The sequence below is a fragment of the Myiozetetes cayanensis genome, unplaced genomic scaffold (assembly GCF_022539395.1).
Source record: "Myiozetetes cayanensis isolate MyiCay16 unplaced genomic scaffold, myiCay2020 scf27, whole genome shotgun sequence".
In the NCBI taxonomy this organism is placed as follows: domain Eukaryota; kingdom Metazoa; phylum Chordata; class Aves; order Passeriformes; family Tyrannidae; genus Myiozetetes; species Myiozetetes cayanensis.
Genome location: NW_026087488.1, coordinates 5,194,725 through 5,219,835, shown reverse-complemented (window position 1 = coordinate 5,219,835; position 25,111 = coordinate 5,194,725). Strand labels below are relative to the sequence as shown.

Below are 25,111 nucleotides of genomic sequence, written 5' to 3'. Positions count from 1 at the left end.
GTTCCAGACTGACTGGCTGTAAATGCTAATTATTAGCTGGATGCCCCAGCTAATAGAGTCCCTGTGATTGTCAAGTTTTTCAACTGATTTCCTGAAGTTTAAATGCCACCTCTTTCTCTTATTAAGAGAACCAGAGATGGAATAAGGTCTTGAATCACAAAATAGAGAAAACACTGTAATGAATGAAGTCACGCAGAGTTTACTCAAAACCCAAGAGACCTTGACTGAAACAAACCTGTTGTGCTGGAAAACCTCAAATCCATAGATGTCAAGCAATCCTAGAACTGTTGTACTTCTGCAGCCTGGAAACTTTTCATCCTGCAATAGAGAAAAAAAAGAAATGCAGATTTGTACTCACAGCTACGATCCATCACCGGATCTTACTCGTTTAGTTCCAGCATTTACTGCTTAATTTGAAAAACAATTTATAAATCACTACAGCGTGGAGCTTGCATTTACTGCTTTGCAGCTAAAAGATGTGGAATTTCCTTTCACAGGTGGTTGGATACCAAGAAACAAAAGGTTCTCACTTGCCTTGTAAGCCAGAGACTTGTTGACCTTGTTCACCAGCCAGGAGAAGGTGCGTCCGTACACGGCCTTGGCGAGAGCGTCCCTGGCATAGGCCGCCTGCTCCAGGTTCAGGGGACTGACCAGCTGCAGGCAGGAGGAGACAAAAGCCACTCAACATCCACTCTAGCAAGAGATTACACTGCCCTGGTTCACCATTAATTAACAGCCACTCCACAGCTTGTCTGGGCTCAGCTCCCGGCGCTGCTGCCCTGATGAACAGTCACCAGTGGGTTGTGGGATCCCTGCACTGAGTCCTTTGACTGTTGGGCTCTGATGTGAGAGCTCAAAGTGTGTTGATTTAATTCCATCTGCCTCCCAGACCCCCAGGTCCTGTTCTTACCTCTTCCCCTTTTGCTATGATCTTCTTGTGGGTCAGTGCATCCCGAAGAACAGAGCCTTCCACTGCCAGAAGCTGCAAAGCAGTGGGATATTACATTGATTTATGAAGCACTGTGTTCCACTTACTAATAATAGTTTTAAGACATCAGAAAGGCTGCTTCCTAAAATCCCAGTCCAGAGAAACAACCCTTTGTTTCCCACTCACACTGCAAGACTTCTGCAGCATCAATCCCTCCCTTTCCTCCCACACATCCCCTCCTTTCTGGCAGTGACATGACCTAACAAATACACTGGCTTGATGGTTCTGGCACAAAGAACTGACCAAGCAAAGCCACAAAGGTGGGTTTTTCATTAAAGTTGTTCTCCAGGGCCTTATTCCCATCTCTCTGCCTGAAGGTGAAAACCTCAAGGCAGGGGTGGATCAGGCAGCAGATAGAGAGGATTCAATTAAAGGGGTTTGATGATAATATTTACATTTTGTTTAGGTCAAACAAAAGTAAAATTTATGAGAACTTCTAAATCATATTCTAAAATTATATAATGGTATCAAGTTCAAGATAAGGAAGCTTATACATTTCCCCTTCCCTGTAATGGTGGTACTCACCCTAGCCAGGTATTTAATCTGATTCTCTGTAGTGACCTGAGAATTTCCTTGTTCATCAACAGCAAACTGCACGTTCCCCATGTGCAGAACACTGGCCACAATGCTCAGCAGATCCTGGGATGGAAGCAAGAGGCAGAAGTCAGGATGATGAAATGAACACGCAGTGAGGGTTTTTTGTGTTAATTAACATTTTAGGAGAACATTTTGTATCCTTTTCAGGATTTCTGTAGAGAATACATTCACTCTGAATTGATTCACTCTGATTTGATTGCAATCAGAAATCCCAAATCAAAGCAGAAAAATTCCTTAAAAGCAGGAAAATCAGCTGTGCCTCCAAACATGGCTCACCTCCACCTCCGTGTCACTGAAGCCGATCACAGACAGGGCTCTTCGCATGATCTTCCACTCATTTTTGTCATTTATGGAGCTGACCCTTGCACAGTGACCCTAAAAAGAGAGAATTTGATATAAATAAGTATATAATTGTCAAAAATACATTATCTATGCTCAGTGCACTTCTGCTTCTAATAGAAGTCACCTCAGAGTTATTTCTGAAGCGAAGGAAGGAAACGACGAAGCGAACTGAAAATGTCCTGGTCCTACAGTGTAACAATATAAGAATTACTGGTTAATGCCCACCTTTACTAAATAGTGATACTGCTGGGGGTTCTTCTCGAGGCCCAGCCTCCGCAGCAAGTCCTCCTCTCCTCCTTCTAGCAGCTGGTAGAAAATGTGGAAGTTCCTCTCGCCGTGATTCTGGTGCACAACTCGGGATTTCTCCAGGAGGTAGTTCAAGATGTGGCCCCCGACAGGAGCCCCCTAAATCAAACCAGGTACATTGAAACACTTCATCAACATAAAGGAAAATGTTTCTGCTTCTTGGCTGTCTATTCAGAGACAAACAGGATCTCAAACAAAAGCCCATAAAAACACAGAAAATTATCAGTCATTTTGTATCACAAGCTCTATTTCAGCTCCAGCACAGTGATTTGGGTGCTCAAGTGCATGCAAAATGAGCTACTGAGTGACAGTGCCACGGTATTACACCAATCCTGGCCACAGAGCATGCTGAATGGCATGCTGACTGGGGTAAAATTCCTTGTCAGAAGGAATTCACAAAGCTCTGAGTGTGGAGGGATTGTATCCCGGGACATTTAAAGGACCTGCAGGATGGCAGTGCTGAGCTCCTCAGATCCTGCACTGTGCTCCTCCTCCCAGTGTGGGACACCGGGGATCAGAATGGAAACAAACACTGTGCAAAGTTACACAGGACAGAGATTATCTTCAGATCACAGCTGGATTATGTGGGTTTAGTCCAGGAGTATCCATTTGCACAGTGCACATACACCCTAGGAATAAGAGGATTTAATTTCCCTGTCTCCTTATACAGAGAAATAAGGGAAGAAAGAAAGGACAGTGAGCACTATAAACCCCCTGGAAGCAAACTTTGCTACCAGAGACTCTGCTCACATTGTCCTCGAGGAAATGCAAAACAATTGCTCCACACACACAACAGTACAGGAACACATAGGCAACAGAGAACTGCTATGACTGGCACAGCTTCTAAGGTACAAAACAGATTTTAAGTTACCCTGTAATCAAACTGCACATCCATGTATTTCCCAAATCGACTGGAGTTGTCATTTCGAAGGGTTTTTGCATTTCCAAAGGCCTGAAATGAAAATGATTACAGAGAAATAAATAAGTACTAAATAAGATTATTTATAAACACTTTGGTGAAGCTGCCAGTTATTTGTTTACAGCCACTAAAGCCCAGGATTTTCCTTTCTGCAATGAAAAACAAGAAGGAAACAGATTGCTCCCCGAATTCTAACGCTGATCTTTATACCCAGTGCGAGCACTGCAGATGGAACATCCTCTGAAAACACTTCTATCCCCTCAGCAAAGCTTATTTTAATGCTGGTCCACTGTTGACAACATATGTCGTGTCTGACAGTCTTTTCAAAGGCTCCTCTTTCATCACAGCCATTTGTTACAGCCACCCGCAGCTCCACTGACAACAGGCTCTATCCCAACAGGACAGGGCCTGCCGGGCTCTCCCTGCTCCTGGGAGCACACCTTTCCCAGGACACAGCACCCAGCTGAGCATGGAGCAGGAATGCCACGGGGCACTCCAGAGACAGCTGGGGCTGGACACTAGAGGACACCACAGCACCAGAAAATGAACCCACAAACGCATTTATCGGCTGCCCACTGCGGTGTGCCCCTTCCTGCCCTTTGCAGGCTGACCCAGGGAACCAGAGCTCTTCCCACTCCCAACTCCCCTCTCTCCCTGCAGCCCCGGCCACGCCAGAATCCCTCCCAGTGGAGTGGGAAGGGCCAAGCGAGCTCAGCAGCCAGCCAGCCATTCCCTCGGCTTGGAATCCGAGCGGGGTTCCCCGGCGTGCAGAGCAGATGATCTGCCCACACGCCATGACCCAGCGCTCCCAGGACACGCTCTCCGCTCCGTCACGTCCCGTGGGGTCCCATCTCCACCACCCCCTCAGCTGGAACATGTGAGTGTCAGCGCTGTGACTCAGCGCCAGGTTCCCGTGGGCGTTACCTCCAGGACGGGGTTGGACTGGAGCAGTCGGTCCTTCACAGTCTCGACCTGCTGGCTGGCGGGGCAGGTGACGGCGTAGTACTGCAGGATCTTCTTGGTGGCCTCTGTCTTGCCAGCCCCGCTCTCCCCGGAGATCAGGATGCACTGATCCTTCCTCTCCGTGCGCAGGGAGCGGTAGGAGTTGTCTGCGATGGCGTAGCTGTGGGACAACGACAGCCAGGCATTGGTGTGGCTCCTCGGGCCAAGGGCAGAGACCCTCAGAGAGGATTATCCCACACGGAGAACTCCGGGCACACACACCCCAAAACAAGCACCTGCCCCAGTCCCTGGGCTGGCTGAGACCATATTTCTCCTTCACACTGGTGAGGACACAGCAGATCACTCCATTCACAGTTTAACCACTGAGCCCAATTTCTGCACAGTGACAGCACAAATTCCTTCACCAATTCCTTCATTCCTTCAGCTTCCGTAGAAGCTGACTCAATGGTGCAGATCAACTTTTCTAAATATACATGATCTCTCGACACTGGTCCCACAGGACAAAAGAGCTTAACACTCAGGAAACACCTTGCTGCCCAGTGGTGTTTATTCGTGCTTATCTTTTAAGTGATGACACACTCAGGTGGTCCCAGCTGCACTTTGCTATTTGGGTGGATCCTGCAGTGTGGCTCCAGAGTAGCCCAACCTCTCACAGCTTCTCTTGGCTGGTGGGAAGAGTTGGATGAGCCAGCACAGAGTAAGGAGCATCCTGCAGGTTCAGCCACCCTCCACCTTAGGCCAAGCACTGCCCAAAACACCTCCTGCCTGCACAAGCCAGGCCTGGCCCTGGCCCTGCTTCCTCCCTTGCTGCTTTTTCTTTCCCTTCTCTTTTCCTTTCACGGACCAGACAGGCTCTCATGCCAAGAGCTGCACAGTTACACACACTCAATACACCAGAGAGAAGGAGGATGAGTGACAATGGTGGCAACTGCTCATAGAGGGAGGGGGAAAGGACAATGGGAGAAGGTAAAAGAGAAGCATCAGCCCTTCACAACTCGTCTAAGACAACCTCCGTAACAATATTTTCAGCTGCCTTACATGTGGTGATCAAGCAGATATCCTGTCTTCATATGCTTGACAATCTTTTAGCAGCTTTGCTTTTTTTAATTTTCCTCTTTTTTCTTTTTTTTTTTTTTTTTTAACCTCTCATGCTGTGCAATTAATTAGAAATAATCACAGCAAAATAACAGCCGTGGCCTTCTCAAGTCTATTAATACTTGGTGCTAAGGCAACACCAATGAGCTACCTAGCAACACAACTCCACACTCACCCCACTGAACACATCACATCCTTCTCTTCCCATCCAAACTCTGCCTCTGGAGTATTTGGAAAACAGCTGAATAAACCTAAATTTAATTTCAGTTTGAAGAACTGCCTCTAGACTGCGTGCCTTTATTGGGTGGTTTATGGCACTGGGAGCTCCAGCAGTCACGCACAGCACATACAGAACCACTTTAGTTAAAGATGTTTATGGTCCCGTTTGCAGCCCCCATCTCCAAACCCCCTGGCAGGCCATAAAGAGGGCAGGATGTGACAGATCCCTGGGAAGTTTGCTGTGCTCCAAGCCCACAGGGATAACTTTCCTCCCCTGAATGTGATGCACTTCCCAGAGAACCCAGAGCTCAGGCCCAGACTCAAACCAGTTCGACACTGGAATAGACCTCCTGAAGAATTCTGGCTTTCTAGAATCAGTTTAGAAGAGGGGAAGAAAGGGGAAAAAAGACACCTGAATTACTGTAAAAGGAGAAGCCCAGAGCACTACACTGCAGATGCTCCTCAGAGTAATTTTAAATGCATACATCATCAAATAATGCAGTGTAAATAAATAATGCAATGGGGTGTAATGGAAGGGTAAAAACAGTTAAGAAAACCACTTTTTTCCCAGTGGGAGCAGCAGTGGTATCCAGCACCACAAGCTCTCCAGGGTTTCCTTATGAGCTGCACGTTTTCCAACTGCTTACGGGACTAGTTAAAAGACAAGAGAACAGCCTAAGAAATAATCAGCTGCTCTGTGATTTAAGAGCAGCACAAACAGGAATTAAAGCACATCTGCTTAATGCTTCATGTTATCCGTGAGCACTGCCATCATCCTCAGTCCTGCTCCTACTGCACACAGGAAAACGGAGCCACAGTCCCAAGGATTTTCCAGAGAGTCCCAAAACTCTCCTCTAAGGACACAGAAGCCCTTCAAGAACACCCTGACCACAGGCCAAAGTGGAACATCTACACCAAGGGGAGAACTGAGGAGGTCGGAATGCAGAAATATTTTCAGGTTTAATTTGCCCCCCACGTAGGTTCACACAATAAAAATCACATTTTTACCATAAAAAACACAACTTCAAGTGTTTAGACTTTCCCAAGTAATGGTGTTTCTCCCCCTCTCTGTGCTTGCAGCGCATTCTGGTTTGTTTACTCTCCTGGGCTACGTGCCAGCAATAAGAAACAACCCAAATAGTTCACTCAAAAATAATATCATTTACTCTTCCAAGATCTCTTAAAAAAAAAAAAAAAACCAAAACAGAATAAAACATAAAAAGCCCCTCTAAGAGGTGCTCAGAATTTGGCCCTTGGTCTTAAAAGAAAACATTCTGAAGCCATGTGGCCTCAGCTCTCAGCCATTCAGTCCGAAAAAAATATTCAAATGCTTTCAAAAATAACTTTAAACCTCAAACCTTTTTTTTTTTTTTTTAATGGGAAATTGGGAACACTCACCAGGCCAGACCATGTAAATAAATACATTCCTTGTTCCAACAGGCTGACGGTATCTTAGCAACAAGGGAAATACCAGATAAATATTGGTCAGGCAGCACCAGCAGAGGTAGGAAAGAAACCCCCACACAACAGAGAATCCTTCCCTGCTCAACCCTGTGCTGGGGAAACTCAGGGCCCGGACACGGAGACCCCAAGTAACCCTGGAACAATGAACTCCTGTCCTGCCAGGGGTAAGCAACTCTGTTCCTCCAGCCAGGAAGGAACCGACTCCCTTTCCAAATACTGCTCTTGCAAAGGCAACTCATCCATCCTCTTTGGAGACAGCAACAGGAATAGAAAGAGCCGCACGCCACGCCCTGCGGAGGGTCCTTTTTATCCCTAGGATTTTCCATGCAAGGAAAAGCCCTATTTGCCTGTTTTCACACGTCACTGCTGCTCACACCTGCATGGGAATGGCAAGAACTGCTCTGTTACCCACAGGCCACTCACTCACAGGTGAGGAGAAACTTCATAGAAGCTGACGCCGCGGTACCGCTCCATGTTCTGCTTGCTGTAGATTTCCAGTTCCTTGTACGGATTGACAGACACCAGAACGGAGCCGATGTAGGTCTGGAAAAGAGAACAAAAAGCAGGGAGGTTACAGACGGTCTGGCAGCAGAGTCTGAGAGTTCAGACTTCTCTCAAGGCCAAGTGCCTGCCCCGGGGATGTTCCTGAGGAGCTTCCAAACAGGCCAAGGGTGCTGAGGAAGTGACCTCTTAGCGTTGGGAGAGTGACACTGCTGGAGTTATGCCAGACACGTTATCCTTGCTGGATAAACAGCACCTGCAAACAGTTTTAGTGCTTTTAACAGCAAGAATATTTGGATTATTTCTGATATACATTTAGGAGCAAGTTCAAGTCTGGGGTGGCTGGAAGTGAGTGAATTCATGACGTGGAAGAACGTGGTGAAAACTGGATTTTCAGTGCTGGCAAGCTCTGTAAATGCCAGCAGACCTCAAGGGGAGCACTGCAGGGAGTCCCTACATCTGTCAACATGACAGTATTCCAGACTAGCTCTGACACAAGCAATGGTCCGTGAAAGTTGACACCACCACGTCCAAATCCAACCGCAGAGCAGAGCTGGGTACGTCTTCTGCACCAAACACCCACATTCAGGTCACCGATGAACACTGCGGTGTCTGTCACTGCTACTCACATAGATCAGGTTCTCCTTGAAGCGTTTCCGCAGGTTTTCAATGAATGCTGCCTCGCTGGTGAAGTTCTCCAGCAGGACAAAATCCTGCACCCCGACACGGTCCCGGGCAGTCAGAGCGCTCTCCATGGTCAGGCGGATGCCGTTAGCTCCTAATCCCTGCAGCCAAGAGCAGAGGAAGGTTGGGATATCTGTGGTTTTCAAGCAGCTCTCCCCATCCACAAGAACCACAGTTACCCATGGACAGCCACGGGTGTCAGAATAGTCCCACTGCTACCTTTGAAAACGCTACTCAGTGCCTACCAACATCTTACCACTTGGTTTACACCGCTTTGATGGAAGGCAAGGCAGCATGAGGGAAAAGTTATTGCTAAATGTCCAATAACTATAAAATCAGTCAATCCAACAAGTATTTGATAAAGAGAATAAATCTTGGATTTCCTTCCCCAGTCATCCTGTAGCAGGAGTGAGACTGAAATGTGTTCTCTCCTCCTCTCTATCTCATTTCACAACGGGAAGTCGTTTCGAGGTACGGAATCTTTTATGACTAATGATGATTCATCTCACAAGCAAACAGCTTCACATTGCTGACCAATTTAAAAGCTGTTACAAGACAACCAATGGGAAAATTCTGAGAAAATTTAGAAGAAATGAGAAATGGGCATTTCTGCATCCCACGCCACTGAATTTGGACTGTGACACTGACACGCATCAAGCAACTTCTATTCCCTGACCTTCTTTTAAAGGTTACATTTTTGATGTGATGTGGGTTCAGACACAACCATCTTTGGAAAACACTTGTCTGCTGACTTCTGACTTCACTCAGCCTCACGTACTAAAACAGGGAGGGGAAATGTGCACCAAGTGGTGACTCAGTTGCTTCTTGTCCGGAAAATCTCTACACAACAGAGAGATGATGAACAAGGTGTACAAGATGAGAGACACCACAGAAACCAGAGACAGCAGATACAACATGTTGAACCATTTGCCTCGCACCTGTCTGCATTTCCTTATCATATTCTGAAATCCTTCCTACTTTGCAAACTCCCCACAGCAAGCAACCCTTCTCCTGAATGATCTCCCCAAAGCACTGATGCACTGCAGAGAATGTTGTTCTATTCTGGGATGTTGCCATCACTGGCACAAACAGCACAGATGTTCACACACTAAGAGCAATACACAGACACCCTCTCCTGCAGCAGCGTCACATACTGGGAATGCTGGACCCTCAACAGTGTCATCCAGCCCCCAAACCCTACACAACGATGCAGGTGACTTTTGCTGATTCACATTGTCTGGTTTTCTTCTTTCTGCTCCTTCTCAAGATACAACAGTGGTCAGAGTACAGGGACTGCTGGTCTGCAGGGAATAAAAACAGAACCAGCCTCAGTCAGAAGAAAATTTACCTGAAGTTTTGTTAAACAGTAATAAAGGCAAGACCCGGTGAAGTACAAATTTGGGTCTAAATGGGTGCAAATTCCCTCAGCCTGCAGCTGTTTTGACTTATCAATCATTTATTGGTAAGTGATGGTTTCGATTTGGTAAATGATTGGTAAATGCAGTTTTGCCTATTTCTACAAGTACTAACTGGCTTCCTCCCCACAAGTCCAGTGCCTGGGCAGAAGTGATTGCATGAAACCAGCAGTTTTCAGATAGGAAAATTAGTTCCTTCTGGAAATCTCAAATCCAGATCCACTCTAATGGCTCAAATACCGCATAGAAACATCATTTGATTTCCTCTTTTCTTTTTTCCAATTAGTCTCATGGTCTGGAAGGCCTGAGTTCTAAGCTTGGAAAGACCCAGTCTGGGAGGGGTTCTGCAGATACTGTCATCAAGTAATCTTTCTAAAATGCCCCAAATTTTCCAAGCTAATTCCTCCACACCTTCAGCAAAATGCTCTGTTGTTTTCTTCTACCTTCTTAGCCAAGGTGAAGAGAAAAGGGATAACCCCTGGAGGAGGAAGGGGATGAGATAAAGGATAACACTGGCAAAAGAAAAAGAGAGAAATCCCATACAAATAAACTCTGCCTAGAAATTAGAATTCTTCTGTCAGAGTAGTGCAGCCCTGGAGCAAGTTTTGGACAAGGTAATGGGAAACAAAGGCAAAACCAAAAGAAAATAAGTACTTTTCAAGTGGGTAAGTTCATAACTACAGCCTTAAAACACAGCTGCCTCAAAAACGACTGAGGAGAAACTTCCACCCTCGCACAGTTAATCCAGGTTTATATAATCCTAAAGACTTTCACAGAAAACGTCACTTCGCGGTTTCAGCAGCTCTTTCATCAGCCACTCCCTCAGCCCAGGACAAACTGATCCCAGCTGTCCACATCCAGGCGAGGGAAGAGCCAACCCACCCCCCTGACAGCACACAGAGCTGCTCTCCGGCCGCCTCTCCCGGGACAGGCATTTAAGGCCAAGTAGCTTCGGTTTCCTCCACGCTTTTGTCTTCCCATTCAACTCCAACTCTCTCCGTGAGAACAAAACGACTACCTCAAATTTTCAGTCAGTTAAAGAGAAAAAAAACACACACCCCAACCCCCCTCCACCCCCAACCACCCTCCACCCCCAGAACAACACAGCTAAATGCGACTTTGGGGCAAGAATTAAACATGACCAGGTTACCCATCAGGGGCCGTGCTGCAGTCAGACTGTCCAGAATATAAACTTTACTCAGTGTTGCACCCTCCCAAGCCCAAGTTCAGCACAAATATAAACATCAGCCATAACCCACAGCTGAGCAAGAGGCACTTCTCAGTGCCAGCATTTGCTCATTTGCTTTATTGCATATGTCCAAGTCTAGCACCAGCTTCAAATGTCAGTGTTAACTGTTTGACTGCCAGCAGCTTCAGCAGATGCGATGTAAAAGGAGGTGGAAATAAATCCATTTCTGTAAAATGGAAACAGAACAGTAATGCAGAAGGGAGGAAGCAGGGAGAGAAGACACTATTTAGTGAAAAATAATCCCAGTGATGACCATATGTTCCTAGAGAACCATGAGTGTGACAGTAAGGCACTGAATAAATTAAAATAACTAAAATGTTAGTTATTTTCTGTTAGCAGGCAGACACCAAATATGGTGGCTGTAAATCAGTGCTAGAAAACCCAGTCTGGGGAGTTAAATATGTTACAGTGGAGCTAATTACCATTAAAGCAGTTTGCCTGTGGACAGGACTGGCTCCCTTGGAGATTTCTCTGTGCCAAACCTCCCCTGGCTGACGGACAGTTCATTTACAGCATCCCCTGCCCCATGCTAGGCAAGAGATCAGCTTGGACAACTCCAAAAGCCCTGTGGCAGGGGGTGTGTATTCCAGATAATTTGGAGAACACAGGTTGTGAGGATCTGATTAGACCCTTCCTTGTGAAAATCAGTTTTTCTGGGAGCTGCTACGAGAGCTCAGGGGTGGACGAGCCCTTGTGACTGTGAGAAGAGGCAGAGGGACCATCCCTGCTGCCCTCTGTGCAGCTGCACCCTTTGGCTTGTGCAATAAGACAGACTGGAAATCTGACAGGGATTAAAACTAACTCAGATTGATTTTTTTTCTATTGCTTTAATTCAGGTCATTTTCCCACACTGGTTCCACGTGTGATCGCTCGCAGTGGACACAGATATGGCGATGGGGAACCACACAGGAGTCAGGGACGAGCAAGAATTCAGCTGCAAGGCCAGTTCCTGCTGTCTTTCAGTGCTTGTGCACCTAAGAGGCAGGTCAGGTGCAGCCCAGAGCTCAGCACCAAACTGAATATGTCCCCTTCTCTGGGCTTTGCTGCCTCCCTGGCACCGGTTTACACAATGACCTGTCTCTAAGCCAAACCAATGCAACTCACTCAATCAGCAAAACAAAGACCAGGAAAAGAGAAGTTTTCTGTCCAGGCCCTGAGCTGAATTGCCTTACAGCGGGATTGGGTGAGTGTCAGACACAGGGAGAGGAGGAAAGGGAGCACAGGTGCCCACTGACAGTAAATTATCTAGGTCAGCTCCACCATGTGCAGCTGAGCCCGGCCTAGAGGGATCAAAAGGAGGCCCAGGCTGAGGATCCCAAGCTTTGCAGGATGGATACACAGTGCTAATGCCACACCCAGCACAGGCTGCAAACAGCGAATTGCAAAAATCTGAGCAATCTCCATGTGATCTTGGTGCCTGTGGGCTTAGGAGTGCCCGTGCCTTCCCTCAAACTCGCCTTTCATCCCGCACTAAACCTGCTGTCCTGACGGTCACTCCTACTCCAGAGTGCACAAAGCTGACAAAAGGTGACTTTTGCCACCACATTCCTCAAACCCACCCCATGGTACCGTTTCAAGGGACTCATTCCCACACTATTTTAACCCACTCGTTTCTTTTAATCTCTTTTCCAGAGCCGTCAGCACAACAGTGGCTCCCTGCCAGGCAGGGAAAAGCCGTCACTCCCCAGTGGTGGGGACCAGGTCAGTGCAGTCACCAACACTGTGCTACTTCCACATGGCTTTTCCCTCCCTGTCATTAAATTTCGGGAAAGACTTTCCGCTGGTGTAAACTGGTGCTGCTGAATGCAGCCTGCAGAGCCAGGTTTACATTGGCTGAGGTTCCAGCCTTTCTTTGTATTCATACAAGAGTCAACAAGACCAGAAAATACCTTCGAGCTCCTGGGAGTACAAAACCACTCAAGACTGTACCAAAGAGTTTCCTAAACTGAACTAGTAAATCGCTGACATGGTATTGTGAAGGTGTAAACACATATTTTTCTTTTAAACTAAATGCCAAAGTGCGATAAAGTTTTTCCCCTGCTTAGGACTTGGAGAGCTGATACACCTCAACAATGGAAAACAGGACCTTTTGCTCTGCACAACAGAATCCCAAGTATCCGAGTCGGTCAGCTTTGAGGACACTGGGGAAATTTTCTGGCGTGCACTATTGACCACTGAGAGAACAGGTAGCACCCTGGAGCACCAGCAACTCCCACTCCTTCCTGGGGCATCCAGGAGTGATGCACATCAAAACACCTGGAGTTCTCAAAGTGAATGGTTTTGGATGGAGCAGGGAAACTCCACAATCAGAAAGAAAAGTCCCAACGTGAACACGATTTGTGCTTCGATATCTAAATATGTATCTTTTAACATTTTCTTCTGGTAGTGTATTTGTACAGGTTAGATTGTATCCATTTAGGAGACTTGCACTTAAATAACCGCAGGAAGCGGGTGCCATGTGGAAAGAGACACCTTTATCTTGGTATCAAGTGAAAGATGATTGATCTGCAGGTTCCAGAAATAGTTACAAAGCCGGGAACGGAAGAACAGGCAAGAACCAAATGTGAGTGGGAAGGGAAATTCAGATTAGATTCTGGAAGACAATACAAGTCTGAACCAAGAACGAACTTCTTGTGGGGAGGTGGCAGTTAAAAAACATTTGTCTCCTGGATAGTCTGACATTCTTCACTGTCATGCCAAAGCTGCAGGAAGGAAAGAAAATTCCTTTGATTTCTACTCCACTCTACAGCCTGGGAAAGGGTTTGGACACGGCCTGGGCTAGACAGCAGAGCAGACAGAAATCAACTTGTTTTCTCCAGGGCCTCAATTCCCGAGGTGCAGAATGGGATAGCTCCTCTTTCCCTCTGCATGGAAAAAGCAATAATGAAAACAACGGAGGTGGACCGGAACCAAGCACTTGTCTGCCAGCAAATCCCTGACAGACTGAAGTGCAGCCACTTAGGACCCTCCTTCCTCCTGCCACACTGAAGATTAGCTGCACATTCTGGACACAACTAACTCTGTTAGTCAACAGCTGGGTGGGAAAGAAGGTTCCCTGAGAGGCAGCTCCGGGTCTCCCACAAAAATCCTCTGCAACCAACCACGTGGATTTGTCTGCCTGTTCTGAAGCCACCTGAGCTGAGCCAATAATTTACATGACACATGTTTGGCTTGTTTCGTTTAAAAAATTAAATAACAAAAGGAAATGTTTTATTTGGCTTTCTAACTGATTTCCCAGAAGACAACTTGAGAAAATCAGAGCTGTCAGATGGATTGGGACTGAAACCAGGTAATGACTCTGCTAACACAGACCAGCAGAGTTAAAGGAAACAACTGTAACTTGCAAAAAAAGTTACCATGTCAGCAGCTGCCACTCAAGGACCATTTATAGCAGAATAACTTTTTAGTTTTGCTTCTTTTGGAGCAATACATCACCAACAATGGAATGTCTGGAGTCAGGGAGCACTTGCCATGCTCAGAACCTGGTTCTCCCTGCCTGATACTTCCCTTCCCATCCTAAACCAGCTGTGGGAAGGATTTAACTACGGGATACGCCATCAAAAATTGTATTAAAGAGATAGAAATGCTACATCCTTGATTAACTCTTGTAAAGTAATTATTTTGAAGTCTTCCATATTTTAAGGAAGGACAAATTGAAACACTTTAAAACCTAAAATAATTGGAAATATAGGGGAAGCCAGTTAATTCTGCTCTCACCAAGATTTGTTATATCCTCACTAGCAAATTACCTCAAAGTTCAAGTTCTGCCTCCCTCACTTTCCAAGCTACAGTGACATTTTAATCTCTCTCCCTAAAATGCAAAGCAGAATAGGAAATATGAGCAATGGATCACACTGTGGTTTTAAGTATTTATCAAGTGCAGGTAGGACACAGGGAGTTAGAACCGTGAATGCAAAATTTAATCTTCAGAAAAACAGTAATGGAGGGTGCAGATGTTGCTGTAATTAATTGTGACTCAATATATTAAACAATGACATTTGACAACTGCAAGATTTAGAATAGTAAGAATCCATCTAGGGAGCTCCAATGGAAATTAAAAGTGCAAATGGGCCAGAAACAAAACAAACCCATGGAGATATGAATGGTAAGCAGGTAATATCATTTGTCCAACATTAATAACATAATTCTATTTTCTATGTTTGACTTTGCAGGGGGATAAGGTAGGAAGAGAAGCAAATAGCAGTGAAAAGAAAAAAAATTAGTAAGAATTTGAAGGAGAGGAAAAATGTTTACCCCTAAGAGGGGGAAGGTTGATATTTCAATCAACAGGCTAAATATAAAATAGCAGTACAAAAAATGAACTAGGGCAGACCAGAAAGATCACCGGGGCTGGAAAAGTAAATACACTGAATTTCTATATTTAGGGAGCTGACATTTTTGCTCCTGAGCAGAGGACACAACTGCTGCTGGTTACAAGATGTTGCTGATGACAGTTTGCTTGGCAGTACTACCTGTGACCACAGGCCTGAGCATCCCACAGCAGCTTCAGAGGACAAACAGCATGAAAAGAAAAAAAAAAGGCAAAACCTCAGCTTGCTGCCCGTGCAAGTGAGTTTTGATGCTGATCAGAGTGAGCAGGTGAGTGGGGGCAGCAACTTAAATGCCATCCCATGGGTAAGAGCCAGGGCATGGACATGCCCCTCGCAGCAATGGGGTACCCCCTGCACCCCCATTCGCTGCCACACTGCCCTTGGTCTCTCCCTGCCAACACCACAGGGCTCACCCCGTTACTCTCGCAGCACTCTGCCCTCTCCTCCTTCCCCACTGGATTCCACACACCCCACACAACCATTTCAGACCAGGGTGTCTTTCAAAGACAGTCCAACTTTCCAAGCAGAACAAGCACTCCCCGTGCATTCCCGGGCCATGTGAAGGGCACTTCCACACCCACACGTTCTCTCGGAGAACATCAAGCACCACCCCAGACAACACCTCAGCCTGTCACACCCTCACCTATCACATCTCCATGCCCACAGCTGTACAGAGGTTTCCTGCCTCCAGCATCCCCCTTGCCAACAGAAATCCAAGCACAAGCCATTCATGCCCTGTCATCTCCACCTTCAGACGTGCTGTTGTGTGGAGGGACACAGCAGGTCCTCCAAAAGGTCTGCCCCCTTCCCTTCATCACTAAGACCCTTTCTCAGATGGTGGTCAACAGCAGACTATTCAGGAAAACATGCAAGGATCACTGGATAGAGCAGCTATGGGATATTCCAGCCTCATGCTAACTCGCCTTCAACAGGGAATTGCTTAAATCTACAGACGTGACGTTTTCAATCCTCCTCTTCCTAAATTTGGTAATTTTACCAATTAAAGCCTTGAGCAGTCAAAAAGCCCACACACTTTTTTGTAACGTTCCCTCATTCTTGACCTCAACATCTTCCACAGACAGTGAATTCCGTGGCCCAATTATACACTGTATGAAAATAATCTTTGTACCTCTTTGGCAACTTTTAACTTAACTGAACGTCCCTCTTCCTAAGCTACGACCCAGCAAAGGGAGCTCACAAGCTGCTTTCTCTGTGGCACTGCTGAGCATGTTTTTTTTTCCCCTCCTCTCCTACTCATCTCTTTTTGCAGGTAACAATCCCAGTCCCCTCAATCTTTTGCCACAAACTCATTTTCCCAAGCTCCCGGGGTTGTCCCGCTGCAGCAGACACAGCACACAGAGCCAGGCGTTCCGGTTGCTGCTAAAACACGGACAAAGATTTCCTAAAGTAAATCCCTGGAGGAGCTGAGTGGCAGTGAATCCTTAAGCAGGTACCTCCTGCCATTCCCTGGGATGGCAGTCACAGAGACAGAAGCCCAGGTCCCTGGACAGGGCAGGAGCAGAGCCCAACACCGGGATGGCACCTTCCCATCCTCGTACCCCTTCCACCCAAGCAAAAGCTCCACCCTTTCTTCTCTCCTAGCTAAGAGCACAACTTTCCCCCTCTCTTCCCACTTTCTCAACTCCCACCTTGGCTTCCTCCTCCAAACAGGTATTTCCTGGCATTTTTATCCTATTTCACCCCCTTCTCACATAACTTCCCAGTGAAGGGGTCTTCTGCAAAGCAGGCTGAAGCATTTCACTTAGGTCCTGAAACCCTGAAAATCTCTCTCTCTCTTCTTCTCAGGGCAGATTCACATCTGAAAGCTGTGAAACCACCAGAGGAGTTAAATAAATCTTACCCCGCCTCTGAACTTCATTTTTGCCTCCTGCAGCTCCCGCAGCACTTGCAGACACTCAGTTTACGCTGCTGCAAAAAGCAGCAATCTGAGGACAAGTTCTCTCTTCTGTCAGTTGCCTTTTTTTTTTTTTTTCATGACATTTTCGGTGCAGTCAGAACTCCCTCCCTCCCACCAGCTCCTACTGGAGCATCCTGGAGAGGGCGTTTTCCAAGGAGAAGGCGAAGAACTCCCCTCCCCTCCCAACGAGGAGAGACCGACGCGCACAGACCCTGAGAGGCAGTCCAAGAGAAGTCAGCTGTGCTCTGCCTGCGGAGTTCCCGCTGCCCAATGACAGGGAAAAACGGAAAGAAAAGTAATCACAGGCGCTGGAAAACCTGGGGCAGAGCCCAGCACACAAACCACAGCAAACACAGGCAGGATATGCTCCGGTACAGCAAGTCATTGTACTGAAACAGCAGCATGGAGAGGGCTCCCCACCCCACCCCCAACTCACCCCAACCACAGCAAAACCCCTGGGCTTAAAATTATACTTGTAATCACCCTCTAAGCAAATCAAAGGATCACAAAGTGCCCAGGGGTAGGAGGTACTTTGCCTCGTCTGCCCTCGCAAGGGCTTAGAATCACAGAATGGTTTGGGTTGGAAGGAACCTTAAAGATCGGCTCGTTCCAACTCCCTGCCATGGGTGGGGACATTTCCACCAGGCCAGGTTGCTCCAAGGCCTGTCCAGCCTGGCTTTAGCATGGTGGCTCAGCAGGAATTTATTCCAGATTCTTTTTGAGGCATCCACCCCTCAAAAACCACACGCTTTGTATGGAGGTCCTTGAGGTCCCCATCTCAAAATAACCTGCAATACCCAGACCCTTCTCTAGGACACACTCCAGCCACTGCTGCCCTCAGTCCCCAGCCCTTGCAAGCACCAGCAGCACGTTTTGCTGTCTCTGAGCCCATCAGTTTGGTCTCACACAAAATTACTTATGGCCACAGCTACACCAAGAGTGTGACAGACCTCACCCCACCCCTTCAGAGACAAGGGTATTCTGACAAAAATACTGTATACACAACCTTTGCCAGCACTGGGTGGAAAGTGAAAGAGAGAGACAATGGACACAAGCTGGAAGGAGGGAAATTCCAATGCGTTATTGGGAAATTTTTTTCCCAGTGAATGCTGTCAAGTACTGGAACAGGGGGCCCAGGAAGTTGTGAAACTCCATCCTTGGAGATATTTAAGACTCAACCAGACAATGCCTGAGCACCTTGATCTAAATTGGCCCTCCTTGGAAGTGGGGTTGGGCCAGAGATCTCCACAGGTCCCTTCCAACCTAAAATTATTCTGATTCTATTAATTATTTTGTTCCTCAATGGACTAAGGTATGTAGTCATGGTAAAATTAATCACAAATACAGCAAATAAAGCCACAGATCTGTTACAAAGCCCAGCCAAATGGCACCACCCTTCAGGTGTTCCAGGTAGTTCACATTATGGGCTGTCAGGCAGATCCTCTAAACACTGAACAGGCAAAACACGAAATGATTCCCAAGTTTAACTGCTGATGTTTCATGACTGGCACTACCTGCAGTCAGCTCTGCTTAAAAGGGGTGTTTGTTTGTTTTCCTTCTCATCAAAATGCATCCTGCTCAAGTTGTGTTAAGGAAAGGGTAAAGTCGAGCTCTAAAGTACATAGACTATAAGAAGAAAGCTAAAAAGCTTCAAAGCAAAGCACTAGAAGGCCATGCAGGCCACTACTCACACAGGAGGCTATTTAAAACCGAGCACACGTAGCAGATGTTGTCAGTGGTTGGGTGCAGCACTCCCCTCTAATTAGCTCTGGCCCAAGGCACCAATCCCAGAGATCCCACACTGCTGTCAGTCGGCACAGGCAGAATGTGCCAAGGATTTGGGATGGAGCTCGGCTTCTGGGAGTGCTGGGGAGCCACCAGCTCCTCTGCCCTCACCACACTCCATTTTGAAAAGCCTCTGCTCTACCTCTCAGTGCTTGCACAACAACAATTTGGCAGGATTTTTATTCGCTTACCGTCAGTCGGTTGGGTGAGTTATTAACAGAGGCAGCCTCGGGACACATTTCAGAGGTGGGTTTAGCTCTGGTCTGTCAGAACACCGAAGGAAATGGATAATAATACTCCAAGCCCATCTCAGTGCAGGAGCACAGGTAAGATCAAAGGCAATATAAGCTGCATTTCTCAAACTGAGCCACATCAGCCATTACTGAATCTCAACAGTGAGCCCCGAGCCAGGAGTTTTCCAGGTATAATTAAAGCTGTAGCCTGGTGGCTCTAAATCTTCGGGAGGAGAATGTCAGTGCTCCACCACCACTCCTCAAATCCATCTAGTTGTAGCCAGAGTCAGTAAAAGTCCTGTTACAATTTTAAGTATTAGCAGAGTTATCTTCATGTAAGCAACTTCCTTTCCCCTAGTTTACATTCTCCTAACACTTCTCAGAACACATCACTGAAAATGCCACCTAAGAATATACAACAGCCCAGTATTTGGAAGTACACATTTCCCTTGGCTTTTTTTTTTTTTTTTTAATGCAGGAGAACCCTCCTGCATGTGGGTTAGCCTAAATTAGGAGGGGAAAAAAAAATAGTTGGAAAGCAGAGATAACCAACATAATTTTAATTTAAAAGATCTTGATCCTGGATTATTAAAGTGATAAAACCAGACTCTTCCTACAGCAGCAGAGCCCAGCCCTTGTCTGTGATTTCTGCTGAGGATGGCTGGCAAGGTCTGGATCACTACAACAGGCAACTACAGGCAGAGGTATGAATCAAGTTTTCCAGGCCTCACCAGTTAGAAGTGACTCATATAAACCCTGGATTAGAGCACTGGGATTGCTCTGCTCGGTGCTGATAAGCAGCTGATTCCCTGCATACAATTTCACATTCAAAGCAAGGGGACTGGAAAGCTTTCCTGTCCGCCCTGCTCCGACGAGGCTCCCAGAGCCGAGCGGGACTTGCTGAGCTGCACCCGCAAGCTGTGGCTCTGCTGGCAAATAGAACAAGAGTTTGGCCTCATGAAACCAACATCAACAAACCAGTCCTCCCCTGTGCTGTGCAGATTCCACTGCACAATATAAATCTGGAGGTGCAAGTGCTGGCTGTTCAAAAATCAGCGTGGTCCACATCTACGTTATCCCAAAAGCAGAAGATGTCAAGTTCATCTCTCAGCCTTTTTTTTTTCCCCTGGATTTTTATAATATTCATTATTTCTGCCTTGAAAAAGAACTACAGAACAACATGCATTCCATAATTAGAAAGCACTTGGCAAAGATACCATGGGAAAAAGAAACCACCCTAAACAGGCCAGGAATTCGAGAGCCCTTCCTCTCACAGGTCAGAGGAACATCTTCACCAAAAAATAGAAACTTAACCTGTCACCCGTGTCCTGCTGTCCAGATTATACTGAGCCAAAACTGATTAAAATGCCTCACATTCCTAAGACACCCTATAGAAGAAAACTGAAGGTTCTGAAGGACGTTTGTCCCACTGCTTAGGACAAAAGCCTTGTTCCAGCAGAGGATGAACGTGAGACTGCAGGATAACTGGATAAATCAATGCCCTGCCAAAGAGCCAATGCTAAATATTGTAGCAGCCTTGATAACAAGGCAGAACCTCCTCCCCATACCAGTAGTTCTGCTAAGAATTGTCTGGTTTCTACCCTTTTTTTTCCTGGATTAATGCATCTCCTCTTTCCCCGTGTGGAGGGCAGCCAGCTGTGCTCCAAACAAGTATCAGGAACACAAGTTTGAATACAGGACACTGGTCCCTGGAGACACAACATTCCCGGCCAGTTATGAAACTGCACACCTAGAAAGGTTAAATCAAAAGTCCATTATACTCACTCAAAAGGTGATTCAAGATGGTGCAAGTTCCTTAATTTTACTGCAAACTTCATGACTGAATTCTCCGGTGCTGCAGGACTGCGTTTGCAGGATTGCAGACAAAACCTTAAAAATACGTGAGGTGTGGCCCAAAGGGTTCAAAAACCAGAAGACAAAGAAGATTCAGATTATTATTTTGGATTCTAATTTATGCTTTTATAATGCCTAAAACTGTCAATACTGGTTTTGTTTGTTCCAAGGAAGCTTTGACAGTGAGAACACTAAAAGTCTCTTCTTCCCAAGCAGAGCCTTTTCACAAATAAATAACAAAAAAGGAATATTACAAAAAAACGAAGATGAAGATGCACACCTCTCCTTGGATTCCTACATTTTCTCTGTGAGGGCTCTTCACTGTTTTGGTGCTCCTGGAGATGGATGTGTCTGAGAAGCCTCAGATTAAAAAGCAAATACACAGGGCTCGTATTTAGTTATGGCTCCCGCACACACACAATAATTCTGGGTCTGTGACGTGAGCGAAAACAGAAACTGGGTTAATCTAACAAATTAAGATAAATTTTCCTTGTTGCTGCTTTCTGCTGAACCAGTGAAACAGAAAGGGATGACTGGCTTTGACAGTGACCATCAGAACAAAGTCCCACTTTATAATTACCAGATGCCCTTAATGTGATGCCAGTTTGTCTCATGCCTGTGGCTGCTCCTGCTCGCACGTGTTACGGCTCTGTCAGTGTTTTATGGGGCTGTGAGACCGCTCCACTCTTCAGCTGGTTTTACAAACACACTCTGCCCATCCTGATTCCAACAGCAATTGTTGCACTGACTTCAACAGCGAAGTTTAAAAACAACAGTTAATTCCCTCTGATTGCTCTGCCCGTGCTTTGATAGGATCATTTTAAGCGGCTCCCCTGCAGTGTCTGTGGCAAGAACACCGAGAGCAGTTCGGAGGGAGCTGTTAATACAAACAGCCTGACTCAGTTCAGCTCATGTGCATTCCTCCCGACTGACTTTCCAAACAGTCACTCCCAGTGGCAGGACCTACATCTTCCTTTTAAGGGGAAAAAATGTTTTCACAGGAAAAATTAAGTGTTCAAAGCCTGTGCATATCTCTGTGCTTTCAGTGACCGATCTCGCCTTTAAAAACACGGAACAAAAACTTCTCCCTCCTTAATTAAAAGCTGTGCCTCGTTTTTAACACAGCCACTGGCTCTCTGCCACCCCTGGCACACTCAGGTGAAACAGCCCAGCACACTACTTTTCACACAGAACAACATGAAAAGAGGACTGGTTTCCCAAAGCATTAGGCAACTAAACCTGAGTGAGAAAAAGATGATGTAAAAGAACGGGGAACATACAAGCTGCAGACAACACTTCACAGCTCACACTGGTGACTGAAGGTTCCTACTCCTTCACATTTCTTTTCCTGCATTTCTGAGAAGAGGCTCAGTGTTAGAAAGGGCTTAAGGCTGGAAAGCATATCATAACAAAAACGTCTTGTTCCATGCACACTAGATAAGGAAAGAGTGAACACTGGTGCTTTGCCTGCATGTTAGATGGAGGAAACAGGATTTCCCTCTGCTACTCCCTGAGCAAGATCCCAAGGAAATGTTTCTAATAATAGGAAATTACTATATAAGGCCAGATCAGCACTAAACTGTTTGCAGTCTGGAAGAGAAGGATGGACAGGAGTGTTGAGGAGGGACAGAAGGGGCAGAGCAGGGCTCCCCTCCACAGAGAGGGACAGCATTTAACCTGTGACTCCTCTGCTGAGCAGAGTCCTCTCCCACAGCCCAAAATAGAAACTAAATGTACAAATTAGAGCTGCTGTGTCCTTATGTCCTTCTTCTGTCATGCCCTTGCTTTTCTTCCCGGCACAAAAAAAGACAGACTTTTAAATCTGCAAAACAGCACCTGCAAAGCGAGGCTGAGCACGTCTCTGACAGGGAAAGGGCAGGGAAAGACACAGCCACGTCCTGAAGCACGACATGGGCAGTGCTGATGCAGAGGGCAGGCTGACAGCTCCCCTTTCTGGGCAAGACATCCAAGGGGCACAATGGTTTGCTGCTGCATTTTGTGAACTGGACAGTTTTAAACTGTAAAGATATTGGGCACCTGTGGAAAGAGCCACTCAACTTCATTTTCTGAGTGTTCCCACACAACTGTAGGTGTTAATGTCTTGCAGGCCAACAGTTTCAGTGGCAAAGAGTTGCACAGAGCAGCTGTGAATGTCCCAGCAGGGCTGTCAGAGTGACCTGTGTCAACCTGTAGCTCCAACACACACTTTTCACCGCCCTTCCTTCAGCAAAACCTGCGAGCCCAGTTAAAGACAGACTTTCCTTCTCCTTATACAAATGAAAGGGAGTTCCTACAACAGTGCTCACAGAGGCCTCGTCTGGATAAAGTGATGGAACCGGAATGTTTCCCTGTGATCCCCAGCCAGGGGGGTATCTTTCCATCTCTGCTTTGTCTTTGGACAAGGCCAGGAGCTCTCAGCTCCCAGTGCGGGGACGCTTGCTGAGCAAACACAGCCTGACACAGTCCCAGGGCTGCCACGGAAATGAGCACAATATAAACTGCTAGACAGATTTATCACCCTGACTTTTTTTTTCCCCCCCCTGACAGCAAGAGATGTTTGTGACAAAACGTACAAACAATTTTGTATCCGTAGCCCTGCTACATCCTCCGTCTGTCTCCAAACACGGCTTCCAGCGGAACGTGAGGACAAATCCCAGCCAGCATTTTCGTGTCAGCTGGTGAGACCTCCTCGAGTTGCAGTGGTCAGTTTGCCACGCCAAAGTCAGGTTGAGAGCCTTAAAAAGGCTCTTCTGCCCTTCTGAAAGGCTCATTGAGGAGACAGTAAAGCCGAGTCTGACAGCAGAGCACTCTCTGACAGCATCGGGTGCTTCACAGACCCCAGCAGAGCACGGCTGAGGTTTCCAATTCCCTCCACTGTTCCACGGGATTGCTCCAGTATAACCAGGCTCTCAGGTATGTCCTTCACACCTGGCCCTTGTCCCCACAATACCTGGCCAAAAAAGGGTGTGCACTCAGGGGTGTGTGAAGCCTTCCAGGGAAAGTCGCAATTCTGTGCCAAGAGGATGTTTCACGTTGGACTTATCTTTAGGGACATCTTGATTTCTGAAGATTTTTAAACTGACCTTTAATTTTTGTCCTGTTAAAGACTTCACATCCTTGACTGTGCACAGCGAGGGGGAAAACAAGTGCAGGCAACAGGCAGGTTTTTTCAGAACCAGTAAAAACAAGCAGTTGTGACTCTTAGAGAAAAACAACTACAAGAAAGGGCTTATATCAAATACTCTGATGCCTCTGGTCTCATGTAATAGTCACTCCATAACAATTATAAAGCAATTCAGAAAGATGGCCTGTGCTGGTATGGCTTGTGGTCAGTGGCATCTGAAAGTTAAATTTAGCAAAAAAACACCAAAACATTTTTGGGAACCAGCTCCCTGTGGATTTAAGTCAGTATGAAGTCTCAGCTTTAAGCCTGGACCTTAACACTGTTGCCTTCTCTATTTATCTATCATCCCAAATCCAAGGATGCAGTCACTAAGTTGCTTGTTTAGTTTCCAAATCTGCTCCAGGAGAAATAAGATATTTGTCTTGGCTCTAAAAAGCGAGAAGAATCGCAGGTATGAGACTGGCAGTCTGAGAGCAGAGTTCAGCCACCCCTACTGATGTACTGTGAGGATCCCAAGTCTCCTCTGTGCCATCATCACTGATGACTGCAACATTCTTCTCTAAATATAGGAATTGTCTGTTTAGAACTGCTGACACTAAAATAATAAGTTTAAGTTGCTTTAATTTCTTTAGTGGGTTAAATCTGAAATTTAGGGAAGGCCACCTGAATGACATTATTCTTAACTGTGCCAACACACATCACTTTACAGAGCTCCAAATACCCAATTTATCCACTATATCAGTCTGCTTTATAGGAAACAACTAGACTGACTTGTCCTATGCTGCCCTTTTTTCTTTTAATTGACAACTTCCAGCAATGCAGTTTTGCATTAAAAAAGACCACACCCAAACCCAGATGATTGGTACTGTGAAAAACAGTTTAAAAAGGAAATACCTCCCTCCAAAATAGCCAAATGAACTTGTTTCTTTTAGCCAATGTGAAGCTTTTCCTTTTCACCAAGCCTGAATACAGCTATTGTGAACTCTTAGTTTATTGTCAAACCCATGAATTTTCTATTATATGGAGACTGGAACAGAGGTAATATCTAGATTTTATGAGGATTTTCAAGCTTCCAATGTCAGAAAAATAAAGGTCAAATGATTCAAACTTTCCTGAAAAGCATG

General features: G+C 46.2%; 1 protein-coding gene across 4 annotated transcripts in view; it reads right to left on the bottom strand.

The window, feature by feature from the left end:
- Positions 1-25,111, bottom strand: part of MYO1C (myosin IC) — a 53,032-nt gene that overhangs the window by 12,320 nt on the left and 15,601 nt on the right. For 2 of the 4 annotated variants that reach the window (XM_050322070.1, XM_050322071.1), the window contains exons 2-11: positions 8,024-8,179; positions 7,321-7,436; positions 4,077-4,275; positions 3,105-3,185; positions 2,153-2,332; positions 1,862-1,960; positions 1,514-1,627; positions 911-982; positions 535-654; positions 236-318 (exon numbers count right to left, since the gene is read on the bottom strand). In XM_050322070.1, coding sequence (XP_050178027.1) covers positions 236-318; positions 535-654; positions 911-982; positions 1,514-1,627; positions 1,862-1,960; positions 2,153-2,332; positions 3,105-3,185; positions 4,077-4,275; positions 7,321-7,436; positions 8,024-8,149 — 1,190 coding nt within the window. In that variant the 5' untranslated portion in view covers positions 8,150-8,179. Of the gene's footprint in view, positions 1-235; positions 319-534; positions 655-910; positions 983-1,513; positions 1,628-1,861; positions 1,961-2,152; positions 2,333-3,104; positions 3,186-4,076; positions 4,276-7,320; positions 7,437-8,023; positions 8,180-8,334; positions 8,499-16,934; positions 17,090-25,111 lie in introns of those variants that run through there. The other 2 variants (XM_050322069.1, XM_050322072.1) reach the window with 2 other exon arrangements.